Source organism: Pomacea canaliculata, linkage group LG3 (assembly GCF_003073045.1).
Source record: "Pomacea canaliculata isolate SZHN2017 linkage group LG3, ASM307304v1, whole genome shotgun sequence".
Taxonomy (NCBI): Eukaryota; Metazoa; Mollusca; class Gastropoda; order Architaenioglossa; family Ampullariidae; genus Pomacea; species Pomacea canaliculata.
In genome coordinates this window covers 41,991,459-42,019,000 of record NC_037592.1, presented here as the reverse complement: position 1 = coordinate 42,019,000, position 27,542 = coordinate 41,991,459, and the positions used below count along the sequence as shown (strand labels likewise).

The 27,542-nt window shown below is 39.0% G+C and overlaps 1 protein-coding gene across 5 annotated transcripts in view; it reads right to left on the bottom strand.

Moving 5' to 3' along the window:
* The window catches only part of LOC112560667 (cytoplasmic dynein 2 heavy chain 1-like), a 57,936-nt gene extending 30,420 nt beyond the window's left edge, over positions 1–27,516 (bottom strand). For 3 of the 5 annotated variants that reach the window (XM_025232672.1, XM_025232675.1, XM_025232676.1), the window contains exons 1-41: positions 27,392–27,516; positions 26,652–26,918; positions 25,365–25,511; positions 24,737–24,896; positions 23,214–23,332; positions 22,975–23,116; positions 21,945–22,177; positions 21,488–21,736; positions 21,072–21,145; positions 20,706–20,862; positions 20,390–20,565; positions 19,890–20,085; positions 19,304–19,412; positions 18,934–19,082; positions 18,721–18,819; positions 18,370–18,509; positions 16,862–17,090; positions 16,276–16,403; positions 15,757–16,000; positions 15,070–15,219; positions 14,582–14,784; positions 13,947–14,102; positions 13,328–13,439; positions 12,951–13,121; positions 12,620–12,778; positions 11,937–12,160; positions 11,343–11,475; positions 10,865–11,095; positions 10,551–10,670; positions 9,973–10,247; positions 8,975–9,114; positions 8,491–8,792; positions 7,697–7,920; positions 7,243–7,352; positions 5,235–5,449; positions 4,679–4,855; positions 4,260–4,347; positions 3,719–3,926; positions 2,956–3,085; positions 2,480–2,635; positions 2,087–2,185 (exon numbers count right to left, since the gene is read on the bottom strand). In XM_025232672.1, the coding sequence (XP_025088457.1) occupies positions 2,087–2,185; positions 2,480–2,635; positions 2,956–3,085; positions 3,719–3,926; positions 4,260–4,347; positions 4,679–4,855; positions 5,235–5,449; positions 7,243–7,352; positions 7,697–7,920; positions 8,491–8,792; positions 8,975–9,114; positions 9,973–10,247; positions 10,551–10,670; positions 10,865–11,095; positions 11,343–11,475; positions 11,937–12,160; positions 12,620–12,778; positions 12,951–13,121; positions 13,328–13,439; positions 13,947–14,102; positions 14,582–14,784; positions 15,070–15,219; positions 15,757–16,000; positions 16,276–16,403; positions 16,862–17,090; positions 18,370–18,509; positions 18,721–18,819; positions 18,934–19,082; positions 19,304–19,412; positions 19,890–20,085; positions 20,390–20,565; positions 20,706–20,862; positions 21,072–21,145; positions 21,488–21,736; positions 21,945–22,177; positions 22,975–23,116; positions 23,214–23,332; positions 24,737–24,896; positions 25,365–25,511; positions 26,652–26,846 (6,729 nt within the window). In that variant the 5' untranslated portion in view covers positions 26,847–26,918; positions 27,392–27,516. Of the gene's footprint in view, positions 1–1,771; positions 1,799–2,086; positions 2,186–2,479; positions 2,636–2,955; positions 3,086–3,718; positions 3,927–4,259; positions 4,348–4,678; positions 4,856–5,234; positions 5,450–7,242; positions 7,353–7,696; positions 7,921–8,490; positions 8,793–8,974; positions 9,115–9,972; positions 10,248–10,550; positions 10,671–10,864; positions 11,096–11,342; positions 11,476–11,936; positions 12,161–12,619; positions 12,779–12,950; positions 13,122–13,327; positions 13,440–13,946; positions 14,103–14,581; positions 14,785–15,069; positions 15,220–15,756; positions 16,001–16,275; positions 16,404–16,861; positions 17,091–18,369; positions 18,510–18,720; positions 18,820–18,933; positions 19,083–19,303; positions 19,413–19,889; positions 20,086–20,389; positions 20,566–20,705; positions 20,863–21,071; positions 21,146–21,487; positions 21,737–21,944; positions 22,178–22,974; positions 23,117–23,213; positions 23,333–24,736; positions 24,897–25,364; positions 25,512–26,651; positions 26,919–27,391 lie in introns of all 5 variants that reach the window. The other 2 variants (XM_025232671.1, XM_025232673.1) reach the window with 1 other exon arrangement.
* Positions 27,517–27,542: the final 26 nt, after the last annotated feature.

The following is a 27,542-nucleotide window of genomic DNA, read 5'->3' as shown; positions in this document are numbered from 1 at the left end:
CATATCTGCACCATCTTGCCATTGCTTAGACTTTAGATCTACACATCGGCAGTGTCGACTTCAAACTTTGATTACCTTCCTGCAGCTGCTTCAGAAAGATTTGATGTTAAGCTTTTCATGCAGTACAGGCAAGTCTGCAATAACTGATATCAGGTATCTCTAGGAAGTTCAGCTTACAATGACCGTTAGTGTGTTGCTCTCACAGGTGTTATGTTGATGGAGCGATATTTCTATCTGCAAAAGTTGGGCCACTGCACCGAAAATTATGAGATGAGCTTCCATACAGATGTCATAATAACTTTCAGATATTTTTGGATGCAGAACTTTATTGACTCAGCAAAGATTCCGTGTAAAGGCAAGGCTGCATTCACCATATCTGTGTCTAACCTTCCATTGTCTTCCTTTTATCATCACTGGTCAGCACAGAGAGTGTAACCTATTTCAGTCATAATGCTGCGCATTACAAGTGCACAAATTAAATTAAGTCATAGCAGGACAAGGACTAGAGAGACAAAAAATTCCACAATCATCTGGCAAAAAAAAAATTCATGCAGATGTAAGCTGGCACCGCAGTCTATCGTGAAGAAAGTTTCTTCAGTACCTTCTTCATAATCAGTCTTCATACTCTCAGAATGGACCTTGGCATAACCCCTAAAGGACAAAGAAAAGGGACTGAGAATGGAAGAAGGCTGAAGACAACTTGCAGGCAGCAGGTAGGCTGGGAGGGCAGGAGAGAGGGACTGAGGAGAGACCCCAATAACATGTCCATTGGATTAAGGCCGATGTTGCGGTGGGAGTTTTTTAAAATGATTTCTCCCGTGCAAGGGAAGGTAGGAGTACATGTGCTGACTTATACCAGCGGTCAGTTTTCCCTAATTGCTACCCTGGCCACAAGGCAGGGTGGAGATCACAGGCAATAAACCGAGCAATAAAACGTCCTTCTCAGCCGAGTACTTGGTGTTGGCGTTTACAAAGCTGAAGTGAAACAGTTTGCACAGATAGACAGTACATGTAAGCACAGACTACAATTATGCTGAATATTGATATCCCCGCTTATGGGGAAAGAAAGATAAGAGATATAGAGAAAGACAAAAAAGCAATAAAAATAAAGTTTGACAATTCAGTTGTTTTTATGTTTGTGTCATTTGCGCTGTTCATTCTTCTCTCCTTTATATATTCTAGTTTTGTTTGTGGAGAATACACTCAGTCCTAACCCTGACAATATGTTCATAAAAAAGACCAGATGTGTTGCATGCTAATGCTCAGAAGAAACAAAAAAGGAAAACTTGTCTGCTGACACCAAGCTCCCATGCAGCAAGCACACTCCCATCTATGGCTGGTCAGATATCATGGCCACATAAAGACATAAAATCCAGAAGCATCAATGCATGCAAAGTAAGTGTGAAAGCAAGCAAAGGACTTGCCTTTACAACAATTTGTATGAAATTCCTCTACAGTCTTTTGTCCCCCACCTTCCCCCTCCAAACAAAAAGACCACGATGACAGTAAAGCATGCACATAGTACAGATGCCAAACCAAACAAAAGGACTGCAGTTATTTTTACAGAGCTTTTTATAGCTGTTTAGGGTCTAGGGCAGATGCACCTGGGTACAGTGAAGTCCCTGGCGGTCAGGGTTGCTAACACTAACTAACCAGGGACAGTAATTTGTTTGATTAAAGAGCAGCTGCAGCCCCCTAAGCTCCTAACTGTTAGGTCATCTGGTAAAGTTTATGAAGAAATTGTCATTTCAACCAATATTCTGGCAGCTACCTCTTTCCCAACAAAATATCTGCGAACCTAAATTAAAAAAACAAATAGGACAGGATTTGAATTACTTCACCTATATCTGTCAAAGATTTTATCAGTCTCGCATTCTCTTTCTAAAGTCCTCAGCTTTAAGCAATACTATTATGGATAAATAGAAAGTGCATTGACAAATACCTTCCCAGCATCCAACAAATATACCAACTGAAAAAGAGTTGGCCTGTGTAATGTGCTTTATTGTGTAATCCTCTGTACTTTTCCCCATCCTTATACTCTATATTTTTTACATCTGTATATTTTGCTAATTTGTTATGGCATTACCTCCATGGTGTATGTCATCAGACGACCCAGAGTGTCATCATAATATGTATCTAATGGTCTTCGGTTATCTGGTGGCGATTCTCCAATCCACGAAAACACCTCAAATATAAAGGGCATACATTTAAACAATTTCAAATAAAATTACCAATGGATGGGTGTTTTTAATGTGACTGCAAAAATTCTAAGCTACAACAAAACTGAGAAGCAATTACATAACAAATATTTCTACATCTTATATTGCATCTCCAGAGGATAAAATCTGGGCTGAGACAATCTGGGGTAGGACTAGAGAAATTGGCAAGTCTGGTCAACAGCTCCTTGACAATTTCAAAAGGGCTCGAAAACAAAATCTTCAGCAAGGTCATATCAAATAATAATAATGAGTGCATTCACCTCTTTAGCAAAGATTTCCCTGGATGCTTCGTTGAGGTTGCCACCTAAGCCATGAATAAGAGAGACAGCAAAGTGGGCTTTGGACTGCACATTATGTAGGTGAGACAAGCCATTTAAGACCATCCCGACCATGCTGGTCTCCACCACTGTATCATTCTGTTACAAATCATGTAGCATGCATGCACACACACACACATACACACAACCATGCATTCCACACACAAAAAATTTTGAACTAATCACATTGACTGTAAAGCTGAATCAATATCCTTGATTTTTTTAAAAATCTATGTGTAATTGTAGACCACTCATACACACGCGCGGGTGCATATATGCGTATATCCTTGAATGACAGAAAGGCAGAGATCGGCTGATTAGCTAACCTTATTTTGGCTCTTATTGGTTAGTAACTGTTTGATCAACAAGATACAGAAACACGTCCTCAAAGGTCTGACCACCATATCAGCTGTTTGTACCTGTTTCAGGACCCAAGTGAGAGCTTTGTAAAAGCAGTCCTCTATCCAGCCACTCAGCCTCTGCTGCTGCTGTTCTGGTAGTCTGCTGATCCAGGACTGTATCAGAGCCTTGACATCTACATCTTCATCACTGTCCAAGCAACAACACTAACATTAGACTTAACATTACATATGTGTGTGACAGAGACAGAGACACTAACAGTGGACTTAATATTACACACGTGTGTGTGAGGGGGGAGAGAGAGAGATGTCGATGCCTTACGTTACTAACTGTTGCAAAAACTGCCTGACACATGTTATCATGGCATTTGCTGGCACTTTCTTGTTACTGTTTATGTAAGAACAAGACATGTCTAATGACTATCGTGAATCACACAAGGACCTCGGTCCAAGTATTTTAGGGAACCCATCCATTAGTAGCTGAATTTAACATGAGTAACACGAATAAAGTAAAATACAGAGAAAGTTGATTTTGTGTTTAAACTACATTTTTTTGTGTGAAACAGAGGAACAAAACACACTGTATTTGAAAAAAAAACCCAACTGTTGAGAGGGTGTTATCTGAACAGAGATTAGATGATATTGAAGAATCTGTGGCCTGCAGACTCTCAATTGAACAATGAAAAATTTTATTCAAGTCAAAAAAGCCACTGGTTGAAAATTAATGGGCAAGAATTGATCTATTATGACAGCATTCTTTTTACCTAACAGTCCTATACATCCACAATATCTGTGGCATGAAAGAACAAAATTCATCACTAACCTGAGAAAAATCATCCCCATTCTTGAAATGGTGGCTGGAGAAGCACAGCTTAGATCATGAGTTTCAAAAAGAAAGTTGACATTGGGGCCAAACTGAATTCGCTCCCCTGAGGGCATTGTAAGCAGCCTGTTGTCATCCAGCACAGAGTTGAGTGATTCAATCCATTCTGGGTCAATGTCGCCATCACATACAATCCATGACTGCACATCTGTGATATGGACAGACATCAAGAAATCCATATGATGATCCTTTGTCATCAAATGATGCAGACATTAAGACAGAAATAACATCATCCATATTTACAAATTATGACAAAAATTAAATCAGGTGAAGACTTCTGAAGCTGGCATCGGGAAGACACACTAACCTATCATCATCTTGTTGATGTGACATCAGGAAGACAGACCAACATCAATAATCCTCATGAGCTATAATTTTTTGTTGTAAGTTGTGGGGTGGGGTGTGGGGCAGGGGTGCAGAATAAAGCTTGGGTATAGACCTACATGAAGCAGCAATGGACAGAGTAGATCATGCAACTCACCTATGGGTTCTCTGACTACTTGGCGAGCACTGTATGTGAGGACACCATCAGTCCACTCACGCGTGTCCATGTCTATATGACCCAGCAGCTGTGACACAAACATTTTCTTTAAAAATATTTTTCTGATGATGCACATTCATGCAGAAATCAGTACACATCAATTTTTAAAGATGGGACTATGACTCACAAACTTTGGGAAGTACAGAAATAGGGAGATGTTGAAAAAGAACATACAAGGCAACAACAGATAAACTAACCAAAAATGATCATACAACAGAAGAACAAATCAATGAGAAAACTTTATAAAAGTGAACCTATGAATGAAGGTATTATCCTGTGAATTTTGAATGACCAACAAAAAAATAAAAGTAAACCTATGAATGTAGGAGTTGTCCTAGCAATGTTGAATGGCTACTTACTTGAGTGCGAGGCATGGCCTTGGGGTTCATGACATACTGTTTAACCTGCCGTCCAGCTTTTATCATGGCCTGCCGCAGGACTCGCCATAATATGGTTTTCCCAGAGCCACTCGGCCCCACCACAACCACTCCCATCCGCTGTCGCAGCTGCTCGTACAGTTCCAAGGCCTTACGCACCTGGTATGTAAAGATTGTTTCTTTGCTTACCAGCATTATGATCTACTGATGTAAAAAATATGGTCACACACTTTGAATGCAGATCTCAATATTGTATTTGATTGCCACCAAGCTCCCTGTTTACTGAGTATGAAATATTCACACTACCCAAGTTTCTTTGTTTTTTTGGGATCTCGTTCTGCAGACACATCTTATATCCATATAGACACATCCATATATATTCGACTGCCAACATGTACAACACCCTTTACATTAGGCTTATTTCTAGACATATTTATCAAGATTTCTGTATTTATTTACATAGATATACTGTGTATGTAAATTGCAATAAGTATTAACTTCTTTTCAGTTACAAACATCAAGAAATGGTACCACCTACTTGATTCTGATTAACAATAAGGTTTGACTCAACACAGATGGACCTAATGGCTTCTGCAAGAGTCTCATATTCAATGTCCTTGAACTCTATGCCTGGAAATACATCCTTCACTAGCCCATCAAAGCGAGTGCTGTCAGAAAAGGTCAACTTGGACAATGTGTTGATGCGCAAGGCTTGCACCACCAACTTCGCCTCATGGTTGCTATCAATCTTGCCTGCATTAGAAAAAAGTGACAATAAGCAACTGCAGATCATTACAAATACCATATGCACAACACATTATACCTAGAATATGGAAAGAAGCATATATACGTAATTGTCATGTGTTGGTATGTTAATAGGTAGAATGTCCAGTGCATGACTGGGATGTTGGATGGGCCAAAACAAATATGGCCAAGCGAATGTTTGCCTGCAATAAATGGTTCTAAGTTCATGGTACTATCGTCCGAATGGACTGAATGTCCCACATGGTGGTTGTATTTATGATTACTTCCGACAGCATGTGTAAGAAGACCTTTTTGCTGCTGGAGAGATCTATGCCAGACCATAAGGTGGCTGAGAAGGATTTGCCAGGCGATTTCCTGCCTTGAGCTCTGCTGGCAGTGATTTCTGGTAGAAGTAGCAAGAACATCTAACCTGCAGTGTGACATAGTGTTATTTGATGTCCACAGTCTGTATGAGAGGCTGGGTGGAATCCAAGCTGGCAGATGCTGGTGCCCATTCCACGAATGTTAGAATGTGGGCATATCACAAGCTGTGTAAGGGAGAAGGAAATTATTGTCCCTTTAGCTTAGGCCGATAACTATTCTGAACATTATGCAGGTGCAAATGGTGTAAGTATGAATTTCCATTCAGAAGGTAGCAGGCGACATATGGTCAGCTGGATGGCATAGCTGTGAAAGAGGCTCTGAAGGAGGAGAAAAGGAGTACAAAACAGGGAACATGGAAATAATAGTCAGATTGTGAAAGAATTTTATAATGCATTTATTATGTTTTCTGTAGGCTTCTAATTCTTGCTGTTCTTTTTCTTGTTCCTGTCATCGCTGTTGTTGTTGCTTGCTTTGGCTGATTTATCATCCCTCTGACCCAAAATGCTTGGCTTTGCTAGAGGATTCTGCATATTCCACACTTTCCTGTGCATGTGCTATTTCGTCATTGTTCGGTGGAGGAACGACACTGGTGACTACTTGAGATTGAAGAGAAGTGTGGCAAACTCTGCTCTTGCATGACTATGAAACAAGACACTGTCAGAGGATGAGGCTGAGTGTCATTTTTTGCACATTTTTGATAAGAATATCAGTCAGGCCTTTCTAATATTGTATAGTTTGTACATGCTGATCTGTGACATGTGATCTAGGCAGTGACTGGTTGGTTAGCAGGTAGGGGCTGAGAGTAAGGGGGCGAAACAGGGTCAAGTTAGGGGAAGCATGTTGGGTTTGCAGCAGATGTTTTCTGTATTCACACTGGTGTCTGTTTAAGTGTGGTATCACATCTCTGTACTGTCCTTGTGTGTGTGTGAGAGAGAAAGTTTTTTTTTTTAGTGTTCACTTGTGTCAAATAAACTTTTGTTTGTATTGTCCACCTGTGTGAGGATCGACTGGCATTGCTGCTTGCCATAGGTAAATGAGTGATTGTTGAATGTGTTGTGTGTGAACGTTCTTGGGAGTGGGGATTGAAAGCAGTGGTAACGACATTAAGTGGTGCTGAACAGGTTTTGCTTGTCCATTCCTTCACATTTTGTAGGTCAGATTTTCCTCTCTCTACTTGGTGTTAATCGTCAAGGTTTTTAGACTAGCTTACACCACTTCACTGTTGTAAGAATGAGTTTCTAGTGTCCTACGAGTGTGGTAACTGTGTTCCATACAAATTCATTGGTTTTATGTTTCCTGTATGAGATCCAAAGTCTCCTCAAGCATCCAGACATTGCAGTTTCAAGATTCAGGATTTTCAGTCCTAGCAATCCTGTTAAGCCCTATGTCAACAGTTGTCCTAAATGCCCATGTTTTACCTCCATTAGAACTTTTTTTGGAATTCTGAAGCAAGTTTCCACAGCCTCTGAGAACTGTCTTGAGTGCACGAAGACCCCAGTCATAGTGCTGTTGAGGAGTCAGCAGTTCCCTAGAAAAGAAAACAGGAAAAATGTCCCCACACACAATCTTAACTCAGTATTGACACAGTGGAGTGGCAATTTTAGTGGAGTCTAAGTATCTACTACTGATCAGCAACTGGGCTTGCAGTTAGTTTGAAAATGTTCTACTCAAGAGCTATCTACTGTTTTATGGAAGAAATAATGCGTTCAAAAGCAAAATAAATTTGACTTTTATTCTTGAAAAAAAAACCACATTTAAAAATACTTCTCTAAAAATGATCATCCTGTTTCTTATATTTTTATTTTTTTTCATATATAAGTTTTATCTTTTGTCAATATTACAATATCATAAGAGAGTAATGTGCAACATTACCTGGATAGATTGAAAATGGCCACCAGCTTGCGCCCCAGACTCTTTGCATGTTTGAAGCCCTCTGAGAAGAGAATGACCTCAGCAATGAGGTCATTGTCAGGTTTAGACATAGCCACAGGGCGGAAGAGCTGCTTCAGATTGTCTGGCAGCTTCTGACGTCCTCCATAACCTTTACCTGCTGGGTTCATAGTGATGAATATGCCAGAGTTGTGGTCAATGTTTACCTGAAACAAGGGTGTGAAGTAAACTTGGCATACTTTAGCACTTGTAAAAGGTATTAGGAGTGCGAGCATGCACCTTACAAATTTTGCATTTATTATTATTAAACAGGTGCTTGAGCAAGTATAATGTAAAGGCACAAACAGGATGGATGGGTGACAAGCAACATGTCTGACAGGAAAGCAGCAGTAATATAAATGTGGGGACTTACAGCATGTTTTGGAAACAATAATCAGATTAGACCAAGAACAGAAAGGGGTGTCCATTCTTACAGAAATACAGCCAAAATACAATTTTGAGAGTAAATTCTTTCTCCGAGACTTACCAAATGACATGATCTTAGGAGGGAAAGGGCTCCACTAGTTCTTTAACTATAGAAAAGTTGTCTCCCTGACAGTGAGCTAGCACATGCCTGGTGTGTCAAGCATTCCACTAGTCAGGTGAGCAATAGCTGATACACTAGTATTTTCGACCAACACTCCATCCAAACAAGGGGGAGGTTGGAAGGATATCAATGTCATGTCATCTAGTAAGTCTCAAAGAAAGAGTCTCAAATTGAGAGTACAAGTCTTTACTGTTTTGCTTTGCATTTCAATGGAGGGGACCCTGTTTTTGATGGCATCCTGAATGACTTGAATCTGCATTGACACTGCTGACAGTACTGCTTCTTCAAGACGATTGAATTCATCAAAACAGCCCCAAGCTCCACATTTGATCAACCCGATGAAAATGCGTTCCATGGACCTGACATCAATGCCCTCATCACAGTTGAACACAAGCACCTGACGGCCAAAAAGACCACCCAGGGCCTTGACTGATTCAGTCTTGCCTGTTCCAGCTGGACCATAGGGATTTCCTCCCAAGCCCATGTGCATTCCTGCACCATAAAATTACCATCTGTGAGAACATGACAATCATCATTTCAAACAACTTTATTATGAGTAATTAACATGAGTGAGTGTACTTCTGAGGAGTGTTTACAATAAATATACTCAGTGTCCTGTCCTAGCTCTCGACATATTATTCCTTATTTTCTGGTTTTTGCAGCCTGAGACATACCCTGGGTAAGTGTCAGATAACACTTGTCAGTGAGTGGGGTGTGCACCAACTTCTGGGCATTGCCTTGGTACTCATATGTATAATCAAATTCTGCATCCACCATGCGCATTCGGCAAAGTCCATCTTTATCGAGGTAATACCTGTCAACACAAAGTAAGTGTGACACCTTCAGCAGTCATTTTGGAACAGTATTATGTCTCTTAACATAGAAGCAAGAAAACGTTGACGTGAAGATCTGAATTCTTCTTCTTTGGAAAACAAATGATGATATAAGGGCACCATTCAAGACAGTTGTTACTTTTTCACCATTTTAGAACCTATTTCATAAATTTAAGTTGTTCTCCATCACTGTGTGACATTTATCCAATTCTACATGGTGTATGATCATAAGAATTTCCAGCGTGCAGGACTAGGTGTTCCAGCAATCATACATTTTATGTAAGTCTGTGTCCATGGAAATGCAATTGCATATACCTAATTTCTGATGGACCTAAAAAAAAAAAACTGCTTCATAATGGACTGAAGAAAGAAGCGTTTATTTTTTTAATCTTTAATTATAATTTTGGTTTGTCCTCATGTCACATTTAGTTTATTTTTTTAATCATTTTGTTTAGAAAATGCAAGAAAATCATGTGTATTTGTGTGTCAACATGAGGGTCAGAGTCACACAGCCAATAGATTAACATGCTAAAACACTTTTGAAGAAGCCATGGCAATTTAAGCCTGCTAAACACTGAAGCCCCACCAGTGTTCACGAGGCAACTTAAGACAGCCAATGCTAGTCTAAAGGAGTAGTGGGGCGGACAATTTAGTTTGAATGACTGGGTAAAGCTGAGCACATACATTGCCACACCTTCATAGGGTAAACATATCCAGCTTCAAGCCTGGCGTCTGTGTTCTTGGATCTTGTTCTATGCATGGTGATGTTTGAGCTTTATCATGTCCAAAAACTAAATTGTCTACCCCACGAGTCCTTGAAGCACTGCCACACTCTTGACCTGAGTTGTTTCTGCCACTGCCACTGTGTAGTGGCACGAATGTTAGCTTCCATTAGCTGCTGCACCACATCCATGCTGTGGATGGTGTCTAGAATCAGGGCTTTCAACTTAAGTTCAAGTACAACAGCCTCTACTTCAGTTGCTCCTCCCAGGTCAACATTGGTGTAAAAATCCAGCTGACCCTCCACCTCACTGAACAGCTCACGCAGTCTTCCTTTCTTGATGGCCTCCTCACAGTTCTCAGAAAATCGGATTCCCTCTGCCAGGCACAAGATCTGAATGAGAACAGCAAACAAGTTCACAAGTCGCTTGCAATAAAAACCAGTTGAAGAAAAAGCTCCAGGTTTGAGTAAAACCATTTTGTGATTAAAAGCATTTTTCTATAGTTACCTGAGGGTTTCCCCTTCCCCTTCACCTGCTTGTCATGGCATCTCAAGCTCACCAAATGAAGGATTTTACCTCCTCACTTTAATAGAAGGAGTTTGATGACAAGTACAGCCATCAAAAACTTACCAAATGAAGGGTTTTGGCCTCTTCTCTTTAATGAAAGGAGTTTGATGACAAGTACAGCCATTTACCTGGGATGGGTAGCGGTTAGGATCAAGTCCTCCACGGCTTGACTTTGCATCTTTCAAACAATCTTTAAGCAGCTCTCGTAGAGTGACTTTCATTTCCTCAGCCAGCTTGCCTAGCCACACCTGAGGACAGAGAACTTCTACAGCATCATCCATATTGGGATAAACAAATAGCACTAGGTATGAAAACTCATTATGCGGAAAAAGGCAACTTAACTGAGAAGTACAAAGTCAGAACATCAGTAGCAAAAGATATAAATTTCTCTATATCAAAAGTTTGTTCTTTATGGAAATGTGACTATCCAGAGAGCACTCACCTCTACCTCCTGCACAATTTTGACTTTGTGCTTTAGTAACACCACCTCCCCATCTAGAGACTTCATGGCCATAATGTGCTGGTTGTCGCCATCAAACTCCACACTGTGGATGCCTGCAAACAGCTTCTTGAGGTGGGACTGGATGACAGTGGGATTGGTAGACTGTCCCAAAATCTCCAGCAGGTCATCATCACCAATAAAGTAGAACCGTGGAAACAAGGATCTTTTTTCCTGTTTATGGTAATTTCCTTCAATTAATATCAATAACAAATGGTTGATACACAAGACAAACATCACCCATGTATAAGAAAGTTATTTAAGATAACATTTAGGATTTCTATTTTTGAAAAGTAGTTTGGGATAACTTTTCAATACTAAGCAGCTTAGCAGCACTGGAAATGATCCTAAAGTTAGTTTATCTTCTGGAATATTTCCATTCTTTTTAGTTAACAAACTTTGTTTCCTTTCCCAGTTATACCTCCAAGAACTCATTGAGAGACTTCTGGCAGCGACCCAGCTGGTCCAGCATAGTGTTTAGGAGGACACGCAGTCCAGTCTGGGTGGCCAGCGACAGCACTCTGTTGTCACGGTTTACATCTTTCATGATGGTCCTAATATAAACAGCCAAAATTTAAAAATTAAGAAGACAATACCATAGTAAGCCATGAAATGTATGAATAACCACAGCTGTAAGATGACAATGTTAGTAAGCCACAAAGTATATGAACAACTAAAGCTGTAAGATGACAATAGGCTAGTAAGTCACATGTATGAACAACCAAAGCCATTAGATGACAAAATACTAGTAAGCCACAGAATTCTTACTGCTTGCTTCTTCCCACTGCCAGCACTGGATCAACTCTACTGGCTGCGCTGATGGTATTAACCTAAAGTTATAGTGTCCCTAGTAAGCCAGTCACTGCTGATGCTATTGTGGGATTTGTTTCATCTCTATGGAATCAGGCTGTATATTTGCTGTCTGGCAATCCCTGGTGGGTAAATAAATTGGGTAAATAAATTGTGCTGTTATTAGGTTCAGCACCAGAATAGTAAGTGTCATACAGTCACAAACCTAAAATCATCATCCACACGCTTGAAGCGTCCCTGCTCTTTAGGCAGAGCACCACGGCCAAAGATCGGTTCAAGGTACACCCATTTGCGCTGGATCTGGTTGAGGTTGTGAAGATATTCATCCAAATCAGCTAGGCGCTGCTCCCATACAGATGCCTTGTCTTCAAAACTCCTGTAGTATGGGGAGTCCTTCAGAGACTGCAGTAAGCTCTGATTGTCACCAACCTAAACAATGAAAAACACCTCTTATGTTGTTTTTCTTTTTTGTTTTCAGAAGGGTGTATTCTATTGATTTGCTTAAAGACCACCATAAGAGCTAAAAGCATATTCATGCTCTGACATTAAGAATTTCAGCTGCGTAAGCACCAGCAATAATGTTGATGTTCCAAAGCATTTTTCTAGTGAACTAAAGGGGACCACTTGCTCAGATTTTGAATTAAACCCAGTCCATTGAAAAATGGGTATTTAAAAGCATCAACTTTTCTGTTATCTCTAATTTCAGTCTTTGTTCTTTTCCCATGTCTGGATCACCGATGTTTAGGGTACAGCAGCCTCTAATGACAGGACAGAATGTTTTCAAATTATTTCAAACCAAAAGCTCAATACAGTGCTCATTTTAAAAATGCTTTATAATTTAGAGTGAGAAAAGAAGAGCTATGAACTGTTATATCTTAGATGACATACCTGGTTAACCAAATCTTTCCAGTCTTTGATGATGTTCAGCTTCTTCTTGTGGCTGTCTTCATATTCAGTAAGGGAGAACATTGCTCCTGCTCCCCACAATTCTAGCTCCCTTATGGCCTCACGAATGGTCACCTCCCCTTGAGCCCTTTGGTTCAACTCCTGCCACCATTAGTATGTAAACCATTCTAGAAGCAATCAGTGAATTTTATTTGTATCTTACATTTTATTACATCAATTTGTTCATGTTTATTCAGCATTTTCTCACATTGTAAGCGCTTTAGACAAATTAACTCTTCATGACCCAATGAGGTGTTCAGCTTCCACATATCACCTTTAGTGTCTCAGCATTCTTTATGATGAGCTCACTGGAAGCCAAGATGTTTCCAAATGTAAGTTTTTCCAGTGTGGTACCACGGGGCATCTGCAGCAGTCGGAATAGCTCCATCCAATGATCCTGTGACAGAGGCTCCCCTCGGACCCATTTCAGGACTGGCAGGATATTCTGTTTGCAAATCAAAATGTTTCCAGAAATTCTGATACTATGTAACAATGTCCTCTTCAAAATGTCTGAGTACTGCACTTAAAAAATACAAAGTGTGTATATCAATTAAGAAACTCTGCAAAGTTATCTAACAAGCTCTAAGAAGTCAGGAAAAGCACAAAATAAATAAATTAATAAAACAAATTTCACAGAATAACTTAACAGACCTTGTAAGTGTCGATATCCCTCTGAAGTCTCACAGTCATAGTGGTTGTTGCTCGAGTTTTCAACTTTTCATACCAGCCACCCAAGAACTCTTCAAACAGGTAGGTCTTAGATCTGTAATAAATGCAGTTTGTTTCATGGAGTGTTTTGTGATCCTTTGCAGAATACCCTCATTTCTGACTTTAACCCATCAGATACACATACCTAAAATGAGGTACACCCACCTTCTCCTGAAAAGAGATTGCTGTGTTTATGCAACTGCTTTCTGTTTATCTCAATCTTTCAGATAATTTCAACAATATTCAGTATACTTGGGAACTGCCAGTATAAGAAAATTACTAAATTACAATTATTCTTATTACTGTGGAAATATGTTCATATTTACTAAATTACAATTATTATTACAGTTGTGAAGGGGGTCAAAATGCAATAAAGTGTAAGTTGTGTGTGATCTGGATCAATGATCAGCGATTAATATATAGCAACCCTCCTATACTTTAACCCCTTTGAAATTATCTCCTTTTCCAGAAGAGCTCATTTAAATCAAACATTAAGAAACTTAACTTTCACTCCTCATGCCCATGCTCTATTAAATGGCAATGAAGCATAATTATTCCCCACCTAAATGAGATCCAGTCTTCTTTTGCCATGTCCTGAAGCCCTCCATTGAACTCCTCATACAGCGACCACATGCCTTCATACTGCTCTATGTCCAGCTTCAGCTCCTCAACAGCCACAAAGTCTGGTTCTTTCAGCTCAAAGTGCTGACAGTCGGATCTGAACAGGATTCCAAAAGCTTGATGCCACCATGATGCAGATCTAGCATGACTGCTTGACATGTTGCTGCCATTGGTTTTCTCTAAACTAAGCAGTCCTGTCTGACTTACATTTTTATTTTATCAAAAAACATGGCTCACTTTGTGCTGGCACCAACATACAATTTTATTTCCATCGTAGCATTTTCTTTTATAAACATTATCTCTCTATATATATCATGACTGTGATTGCACCAGTTACCATGAGGTATAAGTAGTACCAGCATAATGTGTTCTCAAGAATTACCAGTGAACTAAGTATACTCTTTGTACCTTACAGATATGAAAAGTGCATTTGACTGTTTCACATCATCTTCTAAATATTCTAACTAGCAATAGCTCATAAAAAATTGTTAGTGTTGAGGGCAACTAATGGCTGAAAAAAAAATCTTTTGGAGAAAACCAAACAGCACACGTACAGTGGCTGAGTGACCAACTCACATCAGTGTAGCACGAGTCTTTTCCAGTTCTGCAAACTCCAGTCGCTTATCTCTGATGACAGAGACAGCCTTGTCACAGGTCTCCTTGTCAGCATCCAATGTGGCATTCCCTGGTTTGAGTTGATGCCATCTAGCTGCAAACTTCTCTACATCTTGCTGAAAGGCTGCTACACGGGCTTGGACATTGTTCTTCATCACCTCCACCTACCAAAACATTTGCTATAAAAATATCTGATACTGTCTCTAAAGAGGCTTAAACTGAACTGGGCAGTTATCACACTATCTGTATATCTTTATTGTCATCAAAAAAGCACACTGATAAAAGTGAAGTCTGTTGATATGCGCATCCTCTTAACTAAAAAAGTAATGTACTCTGTTCATATACATCCCATCTTGACTAAATATTGACTGTGATCTGTTTATACACACAGCCTCCAGAGAAAACACCAGTAAGCCATCTTCATCCTTGAACTCCCATGATAAGCTCACCTGTTCTTTGACCATCAACTGGTGGCTTTCCATCATGAGCTCAAATTTGTCCCAGCGGCCTTGAAGCTGGCTCAGGGAGTCCACGCCACCTCCTGCTACTGACCGCAAAAGCTTGTTTTTGGCTTCAGCCTTCTCAAATAAGGGTTTCACCTGAGCAAAAAGTCAAAATTACTCAACCTTTGTGAATCTAGGATAGATAAAAAATTATAAAATTCAGTCAAAATTCAAAATCATCAGCTCTATGGAGATATGCCATTATGGTAAGATTTGTTTGTTTGTTTGTATGTTTCTTACTGGAAAGTGAGAATTCTGCAAAAGCAGAGAATTCTGTAACTTGTTAACTGATATGTAACTTTTAACATTCATGCTGTCATGTTTTGATGATCAGTGTTCATATCATAACCCCTAAGTTGCAATACAGTGCTATAGAACATTCATCATCACCATCCATCATCATCACAATCAATTAATCAATCACAAACTCTCATCAGCATTTTAAATCTGTGATCTGCATCACAAGTCAAAGTAGGCTCACCAAGCATTGTGGCTATTTCTTCATTGCAATAAGGTTTGCTCATGCTTATTTTTCAAGTCACAGAATCATAAAGGGGCACCTTTAGTTTACTGATCTGTTGAAGTTTTGACCACCAGTCCCAAAGTGCTAGTGTCATGTCTGTTTGACCTCACCTCACGTCTCTTTGTGGCATACTCCACGTGTTGGGCGTTAGCCTGGCCAATCTCTTCCACTGTCTGTGGTCGCTGTGACAGTGTCTCTGTGGCCACAGTGATAAAGCTGTCGATGGAAGCAACATCAGCACTAATAGATTTGCGCAGTGAGCTGAGCAACGCATCAAACAGACGTTGGATGTGATCATCAATAGCAGCTTTGACCGGCATCAGGTTCACAATGATGCAGTCCACCTTTGCTTCACTGAAGCATACAGTTGTAGAATAAAATAACTAAAGATGGTGCACAAAAGTTCTTGTGAAAGCTTAAAAATAAGGCTATATTATAGCATTATAAAGTAGTGCTATAAAGCAGTATAATATTCTTTTGTAAATGTAATAAATATATAACCTTTTCAGAAATGTTAGCAATAGAAATATTTTAAAATAACATTTGTCATTTTGACATGGAACATGAGCCAACAGACTTAAACAATTTGCAAACTTCTTCTCAAATGGCTGTCAGAAATTCTGACTTACCTTGGTAATTTTTCAACATCCCGTCCTCGAGCTTTGAGAGCTCGGAAGTTGCGTTCCCAGTCAGCTAGATTAACAAGATGCTCTGCGACAAACTGCTCCAGATCCAAGGCTCCCAGCACCACCCAGTCCTAGCAACCACAGATGAATTGTCAGTTGTGTAGGTTTATGGGTGCATAATGTTCTAGGTGTGTTTTAAGAATAGTCTAAATAAAAGATTTGTGTGTTTTTATATTTTCTATGATGCACCATCTGCCTTAGGCTTATCTTGTAACTAGCACATATTCTGTCTTTATTTTTGTAACTTTTGTAACTGAGCACATTTCCTGAGTTAAAACTTACCACCAAGATTAAAATAAAGTTCCTCACTTGTCAAGCTCTTTTAGATGACTTTCAACAAGTGTCACTATCTTCTACAAAATCATGTGCAGCTTTAGCAATGTTTTGTCAAATTCTGTAGCAACGGTGATTTATAAGATTTTGATGTGATGGGGAGAGTTATTTTAACTAACATGATAACCATTATAAATTTAAAGATGCTGAGTAATCGGCGAAGGCAGCTAAATATGGCTTCATCTCAATGGCATACCCTAAACTGATCCACGACAGCTGCCAGGCGTTTAAACAGCACAGCACCCTTCCTGTAACAAGTTACAAAGCCTTCTGCATTGCGATCAATCATGGCTGGAAAGATAGGGTTCTCTACACCTTCCCCAACACCTCTGAAGTGACTGGGAATACTTATGAATTTCTTCATCTCTCGGAAGTACTTGGCCTTGATCTCTTCAAATGGTGGCTTGAACTGCAGCTTTTGTTGTCTGAAGAACACAGAAAAACATTTTAACAATAGTTTTTACAAATGGACAGCCCCAGGGATGTTTAGAGATATTCTCTAATAAACTGATAACTCTTTCCCCATCACCCTCACACACATACAAAGTGTAAGAACCTGCACATAATCAGGAACATTTTGTGAACTATACATGCAAACAAAGGATAATCACAAGTTCTGGATATCTTCAATTTCTAAAAGTGGCAATTTTACAAAATCATAAAATTACTACAAAATGAAAATAAGCGTATGTTACCACTTCACCCTGATCCGATATATAGCACTTGCAAAGCCTTAACCCATCAATATTATCCGCTTGTGCATGCTCTCTCTTACACATATGCACAAACATATGAAGCGTATAAATTAATATAATTAAGGAAATCATAATGAATAAAAAATACATACAAAAAATAAAGACAGATAAAGTAGAAGGTTCATCAACAGGAACTGGGTCATTATAGATGATTTCCAAGCATTTGCTTTAACCTCACTTAAATATTTCAAAGACCTAACCTTAAAATAAATGTTCATTGTTCATTTTAAAAAAAATTTAGAGTAAATTCTCTTTCTTTGAGACTTGCCAGATGACATGACCATAGTAGAAAATGGGTTACACTAGATCTTTAGCCATCAAAAGTTGTCTCGTTGACAGTGAGCTAGCATGTTACCTAGCATGCAGGGCACTTTACTGGTCAGGTGAGCAATAGCCCTCTGACAGTATCCCTGTGGAAGCAGAGAGAGGTTTCAGCCATGTAAAAATAGGGTCATCCAAGTAGGCAGAGGCATGGTTGTAGCTACAACTGGTCGAATCACATTGCGGAGTTCATAAGCTGAGGGAAGGTCCATAACATGACAGACAGCCCAAGAATAGGTTAAAGGCATCAACAGCATGAAGCTCCCTTCGCTCTGAATCTGCATAAACAGCCTAGCAAGTCATCGAATTTTGCTTGAATACACATTGTCCATATAGAAGATAAAGGTGAATTATGCTACTGGAAGCAGGTGAAAGTCCAGTACACATGTTGCTTTCGAACAAAAGTCCTGGCTGAATGTCTCTGTAGCTGTACAAGGATGAAGTTGAACATAAGCCACCAATACCAAAGGGTTGTTGATCATCTGACTAGTGGAGCACCCTGCATGCCAGGCATCATCTAGTTCACTGACAGGGAGACAACTTTTGACACTTAAAGAGCTAGTGTAACCCTTTTTCTCCTATGGTCATGTCATTGGTACATTTGGTATGCTGTTTTTATCTTGCCAACCTGTAGGTAAGTTCCACCCTGATCTCAGGCAGATTTTCATTAAGAGCCTCTAGGCCCATCTGGTACTGATGCTCCAATGCTTTGTAAAGTTGTCGGTCCCAGTGAGCTCGCCACGGCTTCATGTTGTCACTAGCAAAGCCCTTTTTAAATACACCAAATATAGTACTGACACCTGTAGTAGATGTTTCAAAAGACAATAATAAAGAACATGGAGTCAAAAAATCAGAATAAAGAGGTCCTCACTACCAAAAAAAAAGGGGCTCTGTTTATTTACAGCAGTTTGTAAGCTAATATGCGTTATTCGTTATGTACTGATTGTTTAGATTTTTAAAGATTGTCTTTAGTGATTACCTGTTCTACTAGGCTGGCCATAAGGTGACGAATGTCCATCAGCCCATCCTTCCAACGTTGCTGCTGTCTTAAAAGATCTATGGCCATTAACTGCTGCACCTGTAAGTGAGAGTAAATTTTAGATGCATATGAAGACATATTTCCCTACCAAAACTATCATCACATCACAAAAGAAAACAACAAAAAAAACAACAAAGAAACACAAAAACACACCTTCTCTGACACGATGTAGTGGGATTTCCTCAGCTTCCTGTTTTCTGTTGTCAGTTGGTCAGCTGCAGCCTGCAGTTTCCTTATGTATGCCTCAAGTTGTTCAGGGTTATCCCAGGTAACCTGCACATCATCTGCCTTGCTCTTCACTCCTGGTTATCAGAACCACATAACAATTTTTTTAGGTCTCAGGTTGTTCCTGTTCCAAATAAACTGCTTACTGTAAGCAGATATTTTTGAAGGTCTCCTTATCCCTCAGTTCTTAATTATAAGTAACACACAATGACAGAGTTTTCCTCCCTTTCTCTTGAGAAACTTCAGTTATTCTTTGTCCCCCTGCCACATGTATTCTTTATCTGCTGTAAACTCCCACCTGACTTGGGATTCTTCACAAGTCTTTCGAAGGCCAGTGCAGACTCCAGCATCATTGCCTGCTGGCTGGGAATCATCTGCTGATCAATAGTGTTGTAGAAGTGAGCCACCTGTTCATGTAAATAACCAAGCAAATCATCAGAATTTTGTACACACCTGTCTACAATATGATATACTAGAATAAAGTGCCACATCAAGGTTACTACTGTCTAGAAATTGCCATGTCTGCCAATCTTGTACCAATAATAATAATAATGAACATTTATAGACCACTTTTCCAAAATAATCTGCTAGAGCACTTCACAAATAAGAGGAACTACAGACCAATCCTTAATAAGCTTACATTCTAACATCCATACACACCTATACATTATGCAAGCACATAGTCTAGTGAAGTCATTGACATTGAAAAATGTATGTCTTCAATTCGGACTTAAAGGTGGTCAAAGAATCAGCAGCATAAAGGCTGAAAAGTGTTCCAAACTGATGGACTTGATAGGAAAAAGACCTGTGTCCATGCCTTTGTCTTAGTGATTCAATCATACTACACTACACACACTACTCCCTATTATAGGAGCTACAACCACCTGTTTGAGAATGACACCATGGCGGTAGAATTTCTGTGCAGTAGCAGCAACAGTCTGAATCTTGGAAGGAATGCTAAACCCCAAAGATCCTAGCTGCCGAACTTCCCGGAGCAGAGTGACCAGTCGTTCACTGTAATTCACTTTCATCTTCCCATCTTTGTGATTCAGCTCCATGAGACGACCATGTGTCTCTAAACTAAACACCAAAACATTATATCAATGTTGTGTCATCAACACAGGCCACAAGTTACATATGTAGGTGGATAAATGCATGCATATAAAAAAGGAAAGGAGTGTATTCATAAAAGACACTCAAAGAACTTAATATTTGTAGGTGGATATAAACATGTACAGAAAAAAGAGAGACTATTTAGTATTTATACAAAATTTGCAAGGAAATGAATGGATTTATGCTACACATGATTGAAACTAAAGCTGTGCACCACTTTAAATGATGCCATTGTTCTTGATCTTGTTAAGCTTATTAAGACAAGATTTACCTGAGTGGTTGCTTTGGGTCATCTATCAAAGCCTGCATTTCCCGTGACCACTCATCAAACTGTTCTCGCCGCCAGTTTTGCAGCTCTTCTTTTAGTTCTCTTGTGTCTTTGCCAAATTTCTCAAACCCATTCAGATCGCCCAAAAGAGTTTCTGCAGTCATCAAAGTCTCATCAATCTGCCATAAATTAAAAGAAAATTATCTTAACTATGGCTTATAAACTCCTAAATATATGTATAAAATTGAAAACTGAATGATAACATGATGGCATCACCACAGATAAACAGAAGTTCAACAAACCAAACACACACACATACTTTTGCTTCGAGCTGCCGAACATAAACAATGTTGTTGACAACATCAGGCAGATTCTTTCCCTTGGGTACACCCTTGCCACCTCTATGTCCTGTGCGGATGGAAAAGTCCTCACTAATTTGTCGTACGTGCACCATAAGCTGACCCAGTAGTGTTTCTCTGGCAAACAATCAAGAGAATAAAATACTTAATGCCAATATTGAGTGCAGCCTTTAAGAACATAAATACAGTACTTCTTATCATTCACACAATATCATTACTAACATGCATTTATGTGCTCAGCAAAAAAAGAAAATCCACTATAAATGAAGACTGTACTTGCTTTTATGCATCTTAGCATAGAATGACTTCACAATTTGGATTCTTACCTTTCGGATACCATCAGTTTCCTGATTGCAGGCCTCTTAATAAGCTCTTTGAATCTCTGAAACTCTCTCAGTAACTGTTGACATGTCCAGATAAGTCAGTGTTATCTTTGTCTCCACAATAGCATGATTACCTTTAGTCACTTACTGCTACGATAAATTTATGAATACAAAATATTTTATATTATATAAATACACATGAAAGCTGTATTACCATCTGTCATTTACCGGGATGGAATAGCTTGTCATTATAAGAAAATAAATCACCAAGAACCATGCATTACACATCTCCCTCAAGATAGTAGTGACATGAAAGATAACAAGAAAATGACAGGGCACCTGTGCACACAGCTACATCTAATTCAACACTGCACATGCCACGTCTTACTGCAATGTTGATGGTTGAGAGCTATGCATACTTGCTGTGGGTTTCCATCCAAGACCTGAAACTGGGTGCGCAGTTTGCCAGCAACCTTTTGCTGGGCAGGCTCCATGGCACGCTCATACTGTGCGACAGCAGCAGCCCACAGAGGCTGTGTATAGGGATTGTACTGCACTGGGTTCAGCCCCAGGAATGGGTTAAAGGCGTCAACAGCATGAAGCTCCCTTCGCTCTGAATCTGTCAGCAGATGGAGCACTTGCTCATGGAAGGTACGCAGGGACAGAATCTAAAAGCAGAAAAGAAGCAAGAAAGATTTACTGTCTTTGCTGTAAAATGGAATGTACAAACATGTTTATATCTATAATGTTTATAGTTATCTATGCCAGCAAGTATAGACTGCTATAATCTAAACCTGCTATAAAAATTAAATGACAGACTTCAACTTTCAGTAACAAATGTGGACAAATACATGCTAGGCATATAATGCTGCTTACTTCTTCAAGTCTTTCAGACAGTTTTTTCAGTGTCTCAGGAGAAAATTTCTCTCCCTTCCATGGATGATGCGTCAGTCTCTTCCAGAACTGGACTGTGAGAGTCTCACATGCTATTGTCCAACGATCGCAGATAGTGATTCCCATTCTCAGAGCTTCTCGCACACTGCTAAACTGACCCTGCCAAAGGTCTTCATTAGACAGCTTTCGCTGAACATACCTTCCAAAGGACCCCGCTGCAAAATTAAAGAAGGTCAATGCTTTGCCCCACAAAAGATAATGGTGCAGTTTGACTGCTCACTTATTGAATGTTTCATTCTCTATACATAACATGACCACATGCTTCGGGAGTGAAAGCGGGACACGTGCCAATTATGGTGTCATCACTGACAAAGAGTGCCAGAAAAAGCGAAAAGCATGAGGTGCGTTGGGGATGGGGGGAAGATTTCCTCTGTAAGGCAGAGACAAGAAGACACTAGGAGACAAATTTGAAATTATCAATCAAACAGCGACAGGCAAAAGCCAAAACCAAAGGCACAGGTGTAAATCACTGTACAGTAATCAGAATTTTAATACAACCTGGACATTGATCAACTTTTTAGATGAAAGTGGGACAATGGGCATCCTACAGGGACATTTTATGAGCAGACAGGACACGCGGTCAAAGGCAGGACTGTCCCACCTAAATCCTGTATTGTGTACACTTTAATGTTATTTTGTTGGTACATAGTCTGACATTTGACTTCTCTCAATAATGGCTTTCATACTTCATCACACACTATAGTGCAGCAAGGTTTTTAGTTTTGAGATATAAATCGTGTTGGAACATAATAGCCTTACCATTAAAGGCAAAAAATAACAGCTAAAAATATAATATAAAACAAAAAGGATTACAAGCAAAAAAAAAAAAAGTTATCCTTCAAAACAGCCAACAATAAAACACCTTAAATTAAGTACTCTGTAAAAATACTCTGTCAATAAATATTTATCAGAAACTCTTTGAAAAAGTTGTAGATGAACATCTCATACTGACCAATAACATCTAAGAGATGCCTCATTCTAGCTTCAGCAAAAGGGGGATCACTCTGCTTCCACACATCATCCAGTGTGTCCTGGGTTATCTCCACCAATTCTATCACATCAGACAATGCCAAGGAATCCAGGCCACCAAAATCCTAGGAAGTCAAACACATTGCTCATCACTCAGCTGCAGTCCTTAGCTGTGAGAAAGTATAAACTATCACCACATACTTTCTACTTTTTTTTTTTTACCTTTGAAATGGGTTTAAACAGCTCCACATAGTTCTCTGCTGCTTCTCTCAACTCTGACTGTACACCTGACCTGGACAATTCCGCCCAGTACTGAAATTCATCCATGGGTGTCAGGATACCTGAGAGCATACCAGGAACTTTATGATTTTCAACTGAGCTGCAGTCAATGCAAGCCTACCATTAACAACAATAAACAATAACCTGGTATAAACAATCAAGAAGTTCAAGAATTCAATTCAAGAAGTTAAAGAATTCCTCTACAGCAGCACAATCTCCTGATATTCAGTTTCTGAAGTAAAGTCCCTTTAATCTTCATTAGGGACATTTCCAATAACTCTAACATCATGATCCTTCTTTTATAATAATAAAGTGAATGTGACAAAAAAGTCAGGATATTTTATTTCTTGGATTTAGTATTAACACACAGAGAATGCTATTTAGGCAGACTGTACACAACCTGTAGCTCATCTCAGTATGCTGTATACATAAGCTTTATGCAATGTTTTAATTATTTTCTTCTTCCTATTCACCCCCAGTGGAGCATATGGCCGCATTTAATTGTTTTACATAAAAGCAATGTGTGCAAAAGGTTTCAGGAAAGACATGGCTGTTTTTTATGACATGTTCATTAAAGGCGAGGTCATAAAAAGAGTAGACAGTTGCAAATATTTAGGCATAACTATCGATGATAAGCTTATCTGTAAAGCACATGTTGATATCATTATCGAGAAAATGTGCAGCCACCTTTACTGTTTGAAAAAACTTAGATCTTTTAATGTGCACCCATAACTCCTGCAACTATTCTTCACTTCTGTAATACGCAGCACCATGACTTTTGGCCTAGTGTGCTGGGGTGGAAACAGGAGAGGGACAAGATGAACAAAAGCATTAAAAAAGCAGGAGGGTTGATTGGGAGGAGTAAGAATGACAGAGACATTATATACCAAGCTTTTGTACAACAGACTGCAATTTTAGTCAACGATTCTCATCCACTCTGACAGGAATTTAACAATAGACGCATAGACAGAAGTGTTAGGTTTAGAGTTTCATAAGCCAGAACTGCATGCTATCTGTACTCTTTTTATTCTGGCAGCAATCTGCTTATACAACCAAATCATGAAGGTTTTCATACAACTGGCTTCCATTCCTAGAGCAACCAGTCTTTCTTGTCTTTTTTTTTAATATTTTTTTTTATATATATCCTGGTGCAAAGACCTCATCAAAGTGGTCTGCACAATCAAATTAAGACTAGAAATATCCCAATGACAGAGAGAAAATACAGTTTCCAAGGCTCAAGTGACTAACACCCCACCCCCTCACAGGAGCACCACACCAAGACACAGGAGCAACACCATCTCACAGGATCAACACACCATCTCACAGGTGTACCTTATATGGAAGAACATTAATGGCACATTGACCTCACAGCATTCTGCAGACCCTCCACCAATGAAAATAAATTCTTAAAGTATTGATCATTATCAACCCTCAATGGATAAAAATATGTACAAAGCATCACTCACCTCCTAGTCTGTCATCATCCCCTACTCTGCCACGAAAGGAAGGGTCTTGCTTTCGAAGAGTGCTGCCCAGGCCAACCTCCAGCTCATTTAGAAGACCCTGCAGTTTGGGGTCAATGACCTTACTCCACTTTGTATCCTCCAGCAGCAGTGGGGCATAAACCTATAAATATTATATTTCAATGAATGACTGTGATTTGATGACAAAGTTGCCATATTTTGCTTGTCTTCATTGTACCCAGTTCTGCATAGTATACTGAACCATCTGCTTCCCAGCATGGTAAATGATAGGTCAACATTAGCACAGACCCTGGAGGCATTTATTAATACTTGCTTTGTGTAGTGACAGATAGAGATGATCAAATCAAAAGAAAGATTTTAAGAGTTTCTTATAATCTATCAATGATGTTCTACGCTGTTTTTTTACCCTGCTTCATGCTTTTTAAACTGACATGTTTGCTGAAGAATCTTCTTTATTATGCAATTTATGAAATGGTAGTTCACAGAGTGGTACTATAATGAACGGAACAAAGTACATATGCATTTTAACAGTAAGGACTTCATAGAGAACTTTACAATGTCTTGCTTTTCATTTGAAAAATGGCCAACAGAGTAGTTGTATGAAACCCACCTTCTGCAGAGCATGGTAGAGTGTGCTGAGAGGAGAGTCTATCATTGACGAAACAATGATGTTGGAATGTGTGTTATCAGGGGTGATCACATCTGGCTTGATTTTGAAGAATACAATTACTCTCTCCTTGCTGTCCCCTTGGTCAATCTACAGCACAACAGTTTTTGCTTTTTGTTTAACCAGAAGAACCCAAGTTATAATATAGGTGTAGTAGTACAGTAGTACCCCATTGTTTGATTTCTTGTTTCAAGGGTTTTTGTGATACCCCTACCTTACTATTCGAAAACAATAGTTACTACAGTAACAAATGGAACCCTGAAAATTCAATCTGAGAAATCAAATATAATGCTTAGTAATTGTTTTAGGTTGCACATCTGTGATAAAAATCCCACCACCCATCAGGTTCCACCTTACCTTCTATCTAAGCCATTACCTTTCTTCCTGTTATTTAGTAACCTAAACTTTTAGTCCATGCAGGGGTTGACCAGCAGGCAATTGCCTGTTATAGCACTGACATAGATATATGAAGTATTTATTTGGTAAAGGATGACTGAAATATTTATAAACAACATAGGATTTTTTTCTACAAGAATAATTTAACAGGATTCCTGCTATTCAAATGTTTACCATCAGATGTGGATCCTACTAACAGGGTATCTATTTGGTTCCTCTTTGTGTTTTCTGTATTTGATTTTATTCTTCATTAGTACTGTTGTTTATTCTTTTATAATTCATATGTTATTTGTTTTTCTGTCCCACATATGCTATGTTTCATTCTTGTTCTTAGGCGCTAAGAGCATGCTCCTTAGGAGTGTGAGTAAGCGCTTTACAAATTTTGCATTACTATTATTATACTGTAAATTAGTGTACAGAGAACTGGGAGTTTTATTTCAACCTAGCAGCTATAAGTGTATCATAGTAAATACGCCAGCCTTCTAAACTGGTGAAAAATACAAAGAATTGAGTGTCTGAAATGTGATCTTAATCCAAGATAGCTGATCTTCACTGTATTGGTGATGTGCTTAACTGATGCACCACTGAACCATCAACATACATAAACCTTATCTAGACATGCTTAGGTTTTACTATGTTGCCTTTTGTTTGTGTGTTATGCAATCAATTATTCATGTTCTACCCCCAAAACTTCTGGGGCCTCTAGGTTTTCTTCATGTATCAATGGTCAGCATACTATTTGACACCAAAGCTAATAGATCAGTGGGTGTATAAGTTCTGATTGATTAAAAGTAAACAATGTTTTCTAACTTATTAAAAAATACACTTTCTTACTTGATTTTGTAAATCAATCTTCCTTCCACCTCTCTGGTCAATCTTGCCAGCAAGAACTGAAATGTTTCCATCATCTAGGAACCCATTGAGGGGCTGTGCATTAAACAAGTTTGTAATGGCTGTGTCATTGATGGGCACAGCAAAATAGTTTGCCACTGTTACAAGAATAAAATCTTTTCTAGAATCTCCAGGCATGGTGAAAACATTGATGAACCTTCACTATTTTTCAATTCTTCTTTGAGCAGATCTCATATATATACATAGTACCTGCAAAGTACCAAAAAACAACAACAACAAAAAAATTAATTTACTACAATGATAAATGTAAGATCAACCTGCCTTTTAATAATTATAAATAGCCATGAAAACTAGATCACACAAATGAGTGAATTCAGATCTTATAAGCTGAACGACATAAGTAAACGAAAATCTTTCATAATCTTGTACGTAATGAAAACCATGAGCTCCAATAGCTGTGAGATGCGTTGAGTGAATAGATAGTTAAGGGTGAAAATACCCACTGAAAAATGTATTGAAAATATGTGCAAAAACTATGATATGCGCAGTCATAAGATCCCACTAATCAGCCACTGAACCATTTGGTTATTGGCGGTAGCGTCTGTGACAACCCAGACATTAAGGGAAGATAAACAAAAGGAGATTTTTTTTATTCAGAAGAAGAAAGTATATGTTGATTAACCAGATTCATGTGATATAACATTATTTTTAAAAATGCAAACCCTTCGTTAAAGTCATGCAGTCTATTCCAATGCACCGTTCAGCATTAGGCATTAGCAGCATCGATGAATTTCCAAGATCCAACGCTTAGGAATGCTGCTACAACAAATTGCAGACGACGTTTTTCATTGGCTTGCTTGGGTTTATCCAATG